At 39.9% G+C, this 12,118-nt stretch overlaps 1 protein-coding gene across 1 annotated transcript; it reads left to right on the forward strand.

The window, feature by feature from the left end:
- The first annotated feature begins 1,958 nt into the window (after positions 1–1,958).
- On the forward strand, positions 1,959–12,088 carry LOC136434881 (uromodulin-like). The gene is made up of 16 exons (XM_066427973.1): positions 1,959–2,057; positions 2,269–2,460; positions 3,772–3,831; positions 4,180–4,258; positions 6,121–6,243; positions 6,772–6,894; positions 7,026–7,148; positions 7,343–7,465; positions 7,888–8,073; positions 8,356–8,610; positions 9,051–9,226; positions 9,465–9,568; positions 9,791–10,087; positions 10,233–10,395; positions 10,558–10,675; positions 11,358–12,088. Exons 1-16 carry the CDS (start codon positions 1,959–1,961, stop codon positions 11,501–11,503), a joined length of 2,367 nt encoding a protein of 788 aa, XP_066284070.1. The 3' UTR covers positions 11,504–12,088.
- Positions 12,089–12,118: the final 30 nt, after the last annotated feature.

Genomic DNA, 12,118 nt, shown 5'->3' on the forward strand with positions numbered 1-12,118 from the left:
ATCAGATTATGGTGGTAACTGTGTATTCCATTGGAAATGGAAATAGGCACCATCCTATAAGTACACTGAAGGTGTGGAACTAATTATCTCTCATAACGGTATAATATGCATTTGTTTACATTTTAAATAATGGACCATCAACATATGATCACTTGTTGCATTAATAATAGTCTTCTTGTCACTACTATACCGGTTATCCCTTCAGTTCCCACCAAAAGCCTACTCTGACCCTATCGGTTACCTGAGCAGCGTTGAGACGTCCGACGACGTTGCGAACATCGAACAATTTCTCAATGACGTAACAGGCTCTGTTACCAACCCAGGTAATGCGGAAGATGAAACCAGTTTATTGGTATTCAAACATTTATCGTCATTCTGTGACATTTCAAATAGTATTAACTTCTTATTAGCTGTCAGATGGGATTTATAATGCATTAAAAGCGAGTTGGCTATTATGTTGTTGAACTTACCAAGTGAATAAAACACTTTAAACCTTTGAATAGTTAACGCAACAACATTCATCAATGTTGTTTCAGGGCTAGTAGATGGCGTCCGAACAGATGTGGTCCTGACTTCTGCAATCGGACAGTACTGGAGGGAGTATGGTGCAGACTCTGTATGGAGGTAATGACACTTTTAGATATCTGACCTTTAATTATTTACTCAATGTCTCCTATTAGCAACATAGAACCACACACAAGAGGCTACGTCTGTTAAGTAAAAAAACAACACAACTCAGAAATTTCTCAATGTTAATGTTTTATTCTCGTGATCTGTCAACAGATACGTGGGGACTAGAAACGGAATGTTCCGAATTTATCCTGGAATCACAGTGGACAGGCGGTACGACCCAACCCGACAGACGTGGTGAGATATGAAGTTGTTATTGCTGACTAGACTGTCTGGCATACGTCAGTAGGGTGATCATAATGACCTACCTGGTGACGATATTATTTATCTACTTTGATATGATGGTGCCGAATTTATAATTTTCTATAGGTATATGCGTGCCCTGAGCAGACCCCAAGACTACACCTTCTCGCGTCCGGTTCCCAGTCCGTTCGGAGGCGGCAGCATGGTCACCATCAGCAGAGTCATCGCTCATACTAGGTAATTCTATCAATTTGGTCTTCTCTTATGCATTACGACTTTTGATAATCATTTGCCAAAAGTAAATACAACAGCAATTAGTTTCACCCACAAATATGGCATAAGTTAATCGTTGAATTAATTTGCATCATACCATATCGATGTCTTCTCTGCAGTACTCAAGAGATTCTAGGCGTCATCGCAGCTGACATCACGGAGAGGCAGTACAGTTCCCTGCTATACTCGGAGGTGAGAAATAATTCAATTATTATATGAATCATGCTAAGTTGTCAACGTATCTGTGATGACCAAAAGCTTTTAAGTTAACACAACCAACACAAAATAAAACATACAACTGCATTAATCAGAGTACGGCGTGCTCCAGTTGTGCAACAATATGTAATTATTTTAGAATTCCTGAAAATCCTTGCAGGCGCCTGAATGCTTATCATCGGCGGAGTTTGAATGCTTCCTACTTGACGACAGCGGGTACGTTTTGCATTTCTATCATACATAAATACATCTGTTGATGGCATTATAGGTTTGTCAAATGTCCATGTGTCTCATAGGCGTTTAACCAGACTAATGCAACATATTGGGAAGGATTAATTTGTCTGTTTTACTGTCAAATCATCACTTCACTATCATGTAAATGCCAATAACTTCATGATCTGCAGCTGTGTATTGAATCTAAAGATGGTCGGGAATCTTACACTACACAGTATGGCATCAGTACATATCTTTGAATGAACTTTTGCATGAGTCGTATAACCATTCAAACAATTTCAAATGCGGCAGTTGCTTCTAACGAGTTACATTAGTTCCACTAATTTGCTATTCAACCTAATACACTTCATAACAGGTACTTCATGGAGCTGCCGACATCACCTAACATTGAGCACGATCACCTGACGAACAGGTTCCCTTGGCTGGCCAAAGAACTGGTCGCCAGTGGAGAGTTCCTGATGGTATTAAAGATTTTGTATTAATGCATCCACGATATAGGAGCATCGGAAGTTAGTCTGAAGTTATTTGATAGGTCCATCAAGCAACAGTCATTGTCTCTAACACGATCTAGTGCAACCAACCCGTTGTTATTTATCATTTCATAAATATTAGGCTCTTGTGAAAGCTTTAGAGAAGATTATTCATGAAATCACGTTATTTTTCATTCTACAGTCGGGATGGTGCAACAGCTATGTTACCCACAATTCTCAGCTGTTCTACGACACTTCCGGATTCACTGGTCTGGACGTCACATCCGGCCCACCGTGTACCCAGTTCTCCATGTACCCAGTTAACAACACCAACACGTTTTTGTTGGTTCTGCACAACCGTCAGACCAACAATTGTGATGATAGCCAGAGACAGGTATGATAAAACTAACAACAACTTCTGTCGAACTGGCCATGATAGTTTTACTTGTAGAGCACGACTTGTAAACATCTCATGGTATAACACACTAACTTTAAACTTTGAGTCGGCCAGTAGAAGCTGAATTAGGCCCTTATTATCTCCATGAAAAATGGAGATATTGTTTTGGGTGTGTCTGTCTGTGTGTGTGTGTGTATGTGTGTATGTGTGTATGTGTGTATGTTTGTGTTTCCGCACCACTCCAGTCAGCATAACTCAAGAACCTCTTGATGGATTACAATGATATTTGGGATGTGGGCGGGTGTTGTAAAGCCGAAATTTAAGGTCGATTTTGGGCCCCCTGGTATGTGACCTTGGTACTGCAGCAGAACTGCAATTTTTGTATCTTTTGACCTGGACGTGCTGTGGTCTTGATTTTTGGGTGGCAGATAGCTTGTGATGTAATAAAGAAGTGGTGTAGGTTTGGGCCCCCTAGCAGCTTCCTCTGAAACTACAGGGGCGTTTTTGTGAAAATCTTCTAAGGAGAATAACTGAACAAAGGAACAACGGATTTCCATGATATTTAGTATGCAGGTAACTTAGATAGAGATATACACAATGAAGTGCAAATTATGCTAATTGGGACTTAATTTGCATAGCTAATGAGGAAAATCTATATTTGCAGTGTTTTCCATTATCAGACTCAAATACGTGTAGCGTATGTAGTTTATGGAAAGTGGGTCATCAACAGATACCAATTATGCAAATAAATTCCTAATTTGCATAATCAATGCAAAACACCATATCTCATCTAATTGGAAAATTATAGGACTGTCAATATGATACTTAGTAAGCAGGTAGCTTAGACAGAGATATACATAATGAAGTGCAAATTATGCTAATTGTGACTTAATTTGCATAGCTAATGAGGAAAATCCATATTTACAGTATTTTCCATTATCAGACTCAAATACATGTAACATATGTAGTTTATGGAAAGTGGAACATCAACAGATACCAATTATGCAAATGAAGTTCCTAATTTGCATAATTAATGCAAAACACGATAATTCATCTAATTGGAAAATTATAGGACTGTCAATATTGCAACATGTAAGTTAGATAAAGGTGTTTATGACCAAGCATATATTATGCAAATGTGTAAGTCATTTGCATGAATAGAATTGTTCATGGAGATATGAGGTCGTGGAACTCTTGTTGTTTTAGAAATAAATTGAATAGATATTTTGGCGGGAATGGCTCAGTGTATTTGTACTAGCGAATCTCTTAGAAAATACTTGCCTTAAGCCATGTCATGTATTTTTCTAGGACTGTTCATGCGACGAGGTTTGCCAGACTTGCGATACAAATGCGCAATCAACTTGTCAGGTAATGCGTGCCATTTTCTAATGGGCAAAATAGCAACATCGGAGTACAAGAAGTACAATATAATCATGCAATAGTCCCAAGTCCAATAATATTACGGCCTCACAATGATATAAAATGTAAGCCCTAGATTCGTTAATACACGCTGGCTACATATTGATATAACAAACCCAGACTACAGGACGATTATTCCCCTGGACCAAAATAGATATTCCATAAATCACACGGCCTTCTAGATTTTAATTCAGAAATTAACCATGCTTTTTAACGATATACATGTATAGCTATATCATCCACAAAGCCATTTATCATTTATACATGTACGATATCAATGTTTTTTTCTGATTACAGTGCCCCTGCTCATGTGCCTGGGACTATGAGTCGTGTACAAATGGTATCCTGGGTGTATTGACAGACGTTCCTTGTCCTCGTGAGTAAATACATTATTTTGTTCGGAGATTATTTTTCTCACCTGAGTGACTTTGAACGGAACAAAACTTTGTTGATATGTGCAAAAACAGTTTTGTTTTAAGTTTGGAGAATTATTGAATCCATCCCTATCATTTAAGCTCCTCGAGGTGTCCAAAGCAACCAAGGAATGGGACAAATAGATGGACACCCGCCATACCAACCTGACCCCTCGGTGCAGGACTGTGAAGAAATGTGCAGCGCACAGTAAGTTATCCACATGCATGTATGTATGCATGGCATTTTTTAACCTTCGGTTTTGATCAATGTGAGGTCATGGTTAAAGAAAAGAAAGTGATCAATGTGCCGTCATGGTAACAGGAGACCATGCATCAGTCTTATGTAACATTCATACCTCCTTGTAACAGCTTTTCCCATAGTTACAAATGCTGCATCCTACTTGGCAGCTATTACGTTATGCCAATAGATAGCATAATACATTGATAATGCAAGTAGTAGGCATGCCTATATGGTGTTTAAAAGTTGACAATAAGGACATTAACAGCGATTTCACACGATTTAAACCATTCTCCTACATGGGTGCATGACAGGTCTGACAGCATCACATGTGAGGCTCTCCCGCACTGTGACTGGTGTCAGCAGTTGGCCTTCCCCGTCTGCAAAGAGACCTGCGTACCGTGAGTTATCATTTAACCAATCGATATCATCTATCAGCTGATACACATGTCATCACGTCAACAATCACCAACAATAATCTACAAGTTGGAAGACTAAAAAATGACATGTCAAAGACTTTGCGTAGCACAATACTACATTTTTGCCCCGAAAAACAATCATTTTTTTATTAACGTTACTTTAATTCATCTTTTTAACAAGAACAACACCGACAATCGCTGCAACGACTACAACAAAATCGACGCAAAAATCAACAGCAGACGCTGCAACAGAGAAAAGCACGACAATTGCTGAAGTAGCAGCACCCGATTCCCTTCCGACTGGTACGTTCAAATGTACCTCTACTTGTAAATACAACGACTAGTTATCTTTGGGAATGATAAGTTAGAATTCATATGATTCATATGATAATCTTGTAAACATAGATATGATTTGTGATTCATATTTCGCTGTATTCTTAAGAAATACGGTTCTCCAGCAAGCGGGACTTTCTTTCAGCAAATACTGTCTTTGATTCTTTTGTACTACAATAGGCTTTTACATTGGTTGAATCCGTTGTAATGTTAATACTTATCCTCGAGGTGATTGATGACTTACAAGATATATACGATAATACTGTTTTTCTGGCCATTTATATGTGATATCTTGTTTTGCCTCAACGCCAGGCCCCTCAGTAGACTGCTCGACAATGCCTGCCGGTATGTACCCAGACCCACAGGACTGCACAATGTTCTACCAGTGCTTAGCAGGCAATGCTCATCTCTTTCACATGCCCTGTGCGCCTGGAACGCTCTTTGATTGGAACCTTGCAGTCTGCACATTAACATCTCACTGTACAACATGTATGTATTTGAGGAATTTCATGACTAGATAGATTTCCTGATTTGACATGTTTGTTGACATGAATATTACTGTGTTGTTGATGTTTTAAAGTGACGTGACACACTGTTTCCAAAACAGTTAGGCATGTGGACGCCACGAGCAAGCAGGGTAGGTTCTATTATCCGGGCAGGCCGTAGACAAAGAAATCGAGAACATATCATATACAACATGATTCAACACTTATGCTTTTTTTTTTGCTACGATTTTGCTTGATGCAATATCAACTCAGTATCTGTTCCGATGATACGTGAATGTTTCAACTCAAATGGTATCATATTACAGCTAACTTGTACTTTTTCCCTACAGATATTGATGAATGCACAGATGGTAGCCATACCTGCAGCCCTGATGCCTCATGTACCAACACAGTCGGCAGTTTCGACTGTATTTGTAACTCAGGTTACAGCGGCAACGGTTTCACTTGTACTGGTAAGTAACAATTATAACAACGGTCTTGCTACTGCTGAAAGATATCTTCACATTTTCAAGATGAATAAATCATCACGTAGGTTGCAAAGCCTGGAATCAATGCACGGGTAACTATATCTATACTCATCTGTTATCATGTTAGATATACTGTTTAAACTCATATCTTATAAGAAAGACGATTTAGTTTGGGTTGTGCAGATGAGAATGAATGTATGGATGGGAGCCACACATGTGACCTCAACGCTATCTGTGCTAACACACCAGGCAGTTTTACCTGTACCTGCACGTCAGGCTACAGTGGCGATGGTCTAACCTGCATCGGCGAGGATGAGTTTTTAATTATGCAATTTATGGCCAGTTATCTGATGAACATTGTAACCTGCGAAGATAGTTTATGTAAATATAATTTAGTAATGAATAGATTAAAACAAGAAAAACAATGCATCATGGTTAGATGGGGATACCCGTTTTTTTTAAAGCTCAGTCTGATATCTTATATGAAAACTGATTTCAAATTTGTTCCTGCAGATGACAATGAATGCGCAGATGGGAGCCACAACTGCAGCCCCCAAGCCTCCTGCACTAACACAGTTGGCAGTTTTAAATGTGCTTGTACCCCTGGCTACAGCGGCGACGGTGTCACGTGTACTGGTAAGAAAACGATTCTGTGACTTTCCTTTTCATGTACAACGATGGTTCACAATATCAAGATTCCATCACCGGTTTGTAATATTCTCGCTCGGATGATCTAATGAGAAAGAGAATTTGCATTTTGTTTGCAGATATTGATGAATGCGCAGATGGGACCCACAACTGCAGCCCCGATGCAACCTGTACCAACACACCTGGCACCTTTACCTGTGCTTGTAACTCAGGCTACAGCGGCGACGGTGTCATGTGTACTGGTAAGGAAACGATTATGTTACTTTCCTTTTCATGTACAACGATGTTTCACCATGCAAGGCAAATTGCAAAGTCTACAATATCAAGATTCCATCACCGGCTTGTAATATTCTCGCTCGGATGTTGACAATGATGATAAATAAACAATCTTCAGACGTACATCTAATGAGAAAGAGAATTTACATTTTGCTTGCAGATATTGATGAATGCACAGATTGGACCCACAGCTGCAGCCCCGATGCAACCTGTACCAACACACCTGGCACCTTTACCTGTGCTTGTAACTCAGGCTACAGCGGCGACGGTGTCAGCTGTACTGGTAAGGAAAGGAATATGCAACTTTTCTCTAGATGCAGAATGTATATTCATTATACATTTTTAAGAAAAATAAGCATAAGAAGCATGAGAAAGCTAATTTGTACTATCTTCTTGAAGACAATGAGTGCATACATTCGTTCATTGATTTATTAATTCATTCGATGATTGGTTTGTTGGTTTGTTAATTGATTGATTGATCGATTGGTTGGTTGGTTGGTTGATTGATTGATTGATTGATTGATTGATCGGTTGATTGATTGATTGATTGATTGATTGATTGATTGATTGATTGATTGATTGATTGGTTGGTTGGTTGGTTGGCTGATTGATTGATCAATTGAATGATATGTGTCCCTCGCAAAGATATCGTACGAAACCATACTATCTATACATGCATTTTGTCCTACGTTGCTGTAAACACAGCTGGCTCAGTTGTAGACTGTGGGACCAAGCCGGCCGGCATGTACCCAGACCCACATGACTGTACCAAGTTCTACCAGTGCACGGGAGACCCTAACAACCCACTGCCCGTACACAAGGACTGCGCTCCAGGAACACTCTTTGATTGGAACCTTAACGTCTGTACACTCACCTCGCATTGTACAGCATGTGAGTATTTAAGAATTTCATTTTTCATGATTTGAAGTCAACTAGATATACTTTATTGATGATGGTTTTACACACTCGCTCGCGGGTACGCGCACACACACACACACACAAACATACACAACACACATGCACACACAAAGAAGCAAACTCAAACACATAATGTTGCTGGAAACATTTGAATTTTATCATAGAAATTGGAAATATTGTAAAAGGTATCAAGGGTTGACCTGCATTTTTGTGACCATTTCATTTTTGTTGCCCCTACTACGCAACTTCCTACAGCCGCGACGCTTGCATCAGAAACTCCTACAAATGCACCACCAACTGCATCATTACCAACGGATGCACAAATTACGGCGAAGCCTACACCAGAAGAAGATACTACAGATGTTGCTCCTACAAAAAGTCCTCGAACAACATTGCAACAAACAGCAGACGCAGCCTTTGGAGTGACGACAGACCACTCAACACTCCCGCAAACAACAGCAATAGTCACAAAAGTTATTACTGAAAGCACTTATAAACCTCTACACAGCGGTAAGTTCAGTTTTAATTTACATGACAAACTCAATCACATAAAACGTGCCTGCTTCGTGTCTCAAAATTACACGAATAAGTTTGGCTGCACAGATTACTGTATTTCTCGTTGAATGTCCATCCCTTTTGATCAGTCGAATTTTATAACTATTTTTTTTTGCAACGAGGCTTCAGACATAATTTCCATATCAAGTATCACTTGTTCGCGTCAACCTATGCTACCTTTTGAGAGATGATATTTTATTTACGCAGAATGGATAAACTCATTGAAATCCTAGTTCGGTGATGTAGTTCTTGGCTGGCTGGCTGACTGACTACCAATTCCATTGATGATGTGTGCAAATGCAATGGTCACTGTATTTGTCAAAACTTTGAGTCAGTGTTACAGTTGAGATATTTCTACGAATACTGTTCGTTTTATTTATACATGTGTGTTTCAGAGACAGAGGATGTCACAGTTTGCACCAATGAGTACATGGAGTTAGCCCTGCCAGCCGACCAGTTGACTCACGTGATCACAAGCGGGCTGCATTGGAACCCGGACCCGAGCTGTAAGGCCACCTTCAACGGTACCCACTACATCCTGCGTACCGGTCTCTATCAGTGCGGGACAACGGTATGTAGAGTAATGGTCTATGTTTGTACAGAAGTAAAAAATGTATGCAATATAGGAATAGGAAGACTATTCAACAGTCAAATACATCAAGCTCTCCCTATCTACATGTACATTTCTACTAAACCGCACCCAGCTTTAGCTGCTGTATTTGTTATTTGTGTTTTCGGCAATCAACCACAGAAGTTCGTGACTTCTTTGTGTTTCCATGTTGCAAACAGCTAATCCCTATGTTATATAGGTGACCTTTGACACGAAGTACGTCATCTTTTACAACAATGTCAGCCTCATGTTCACCCACGATGGCGTCATCACCCGAGATCCTGATGTGGTCATCCACTCTGGGTAAGTAGATTAGTATTAGACATCTAGTAATAAGATACGAGGGGTAATAGTCACTGAAACGAAAAGGTGGATAGATTTTTTAAACGTTTATTGTAGCATCCATCACCATTCGTCAGTGACTGGACCAGTTGCTTCAGTAGCAATTACCTTGCGATTCAACAGATAAGACGGCAGCAAAGCCGGTTACAGGTAAAGTAAGTAACACCGATCCTCTCTCCCCAGCTGTAAGTACGAGCGTGACGAGGCCGTGCTGTCCGAGTTCCTGCCCATCCCGGGCGGACTGGAGTTTGTTGATGAGGGGTTCGGTCAGCTGTCCATCCGGCTGGACCTGTTCCCCACACAGAGCTACCTGGCTCCGTACAGCACACCTGACTACCCGGTACATTATCACCTGCGTGAGAGAATGTACCTGCAGCTGCAGGTGCAGGGCCACGCCAGGCAGCTGTCCGTGATCGCCCTGCACTGCGAGGCTACATCTGGACGTAACACCTCCCTACAGTATCCACTGATAGAGGACGGGTGAGTTCATATATGGAGATACATTTCAGTTTTCTTTCTGTTTAGAACAGTTGATCCTTACAATACATATCTTGCATCATACAGAAAGGCAACAGTAGCACACTTTAGATAGTTACACGGCTTAAACTACTTGTTTTGTCTACAGTTGTGCCTCAGACGACACCCTACAACTATACACGAATTCTGATCCGGCCACACAGAGGTTCAGTTTAGAGGCATTCCGCTTCGTACAGGAAGTGACGACTATTCACATCCGGTGTGAGGTGGAGGTGTGCGATGCTGCTGACACAGGATCCCGATGTGCACAGGTGCGTTCTATTCTTTGTCTAGAATCAACATATGTCTTAACAATTAATAGATTGGTTACCTTTTATGTGATGTGCTCTTGCGGCTGGAGAGTAAAAAGTGATCATTTTTAGTGTATTCTACAAAATGGTCATATGTGGTTTCACAAAACTTTTATTTTTCAGGGATGCATCCAAGGGAACAATCGCCAGCGCAAGAGGGCGCTCGAAGAACAGGGTAGCATGAAGAGCCGCTATGTGATCTCCCGCGGCCCCATCATCCTTGATGCTGATTCCCAACTGGGTTAGTGTATCTTTTGTGCCTTTTTTTCGTTCACCTATAACCTCATGCTGCTCCGATGAATATATCTTGGCAACACACGAAAAAGTACTTGACAAGGTTAATATCAAACTGTTTCTGACATCTAAATGATACCCAATACAAATTAAATATGTTATGTAACATTATGACCCTGAAAGAAACGAATTATATAAAACAGCTTCCGTTAATTCTCCTAGCTTTCACTATTTGAATAGCTTACGAAAATCCATATCACTACTAAAATCAACAAACCCACTTACGATACAAAACGTGGATCTCTACATTTTCCACTGCCTTCATAAAAGAAGTCAAACCCAACCACAACCATAGTCAAACTTAGTTAACTTAGAACTTTCACAGTAGACTAGATAACTATATTTGATTACCATGTATGTCCATGTACTTGTTTGTCTGCAATTAGCCTTCGGGCATGAACTTGCAATAAAGTTATCATTATTAAAGAATCCATGGAATCAATTTGGACGAGTTGTAAGGAAAAGTCAGTGATAGCCAGCCCTGTCCATGGTGCTGAAACATATCTATAATGAGGTAAAAAAAAAATATTTTTCAATTGGTATTGCTTCTGCTAGTCATTTGATTAGTCGTTTTAATTTGTCATTCTAATCTTTGAAATTATACGTTTGTACCCTTGCTTTACTTCCAGACGTTACTGCAAAAAGAACGGCCCTCCTAATCGGAGGATCTGTTGTGGTGATCACCCTCGCTGCAGTTCTGCTCGCTGTCAAAGTGAGGCGCTCAAAGCGAGTACATCCGGGATATCAGCAGCTCATCAACCTTGACGTCGAGTGAAGCCCATCTCCTGACAATGACTAAGCATGTTACCTTGATACTGTAGGCTGTTTCCTTGCATACTGCTTTTGCCCACTAATTAGTCATTTATGACACAAAATGAGTCGATTTTTATATTCATCGATTCTTTGGCATGAAAGATATACAAAAGTGCAAATAAAAGTCAACCATGTAATAGTTTGATATTTTTTCAATCCACTGTTTTGAACGTGATATAGTCAAAACATTGGCATCATTTAAAGATTTTCTATCAAAATTACTGCACATGTGCAGTACAACTGTTTCATCATGGCACATCCTACTTTTGTGGAGAGACGATGTCATCATGTCTAGGTGCAAGGCATTGAACACGATGTTTGCTTGACATTATTTCTTAAGATTGACTTTCAACACTTTGTGGAATTACTTGCTGGCAAAATTTGTACTTTTTTTCAATAAATTACAATATATTGACGTATTTGGTCTAAGAAATCCTTAACGTACTTTAATCGATCAATATTCTATTACCACACAAATATAATAAAAAATGTTTTACGAATGTGTAGTTTTTTTCAGTGCTCTAAAATAAAACTGCAATGCAGAAAGCTTTGTTGTGTCCAATTCGTTATGCTATGC

This window comes from Branchiostoma lanceolatum, chromosome 5 (genome assembly GCF_035083965.1).
Source record: "Branchiostoma lanceolatum isolate klBraLanc5 chromosome 5, klBraLanc5.hap2, whole genome shotgun sequence".
In the NCBI taxonomy this organism is placed as follows: Eukaryota; Metazoa; Chordata; class Leptocardii; order Amphioxiformes; family Branchiostomatidae; genus Branchiostoma; species Branchiostoma lanceolatum.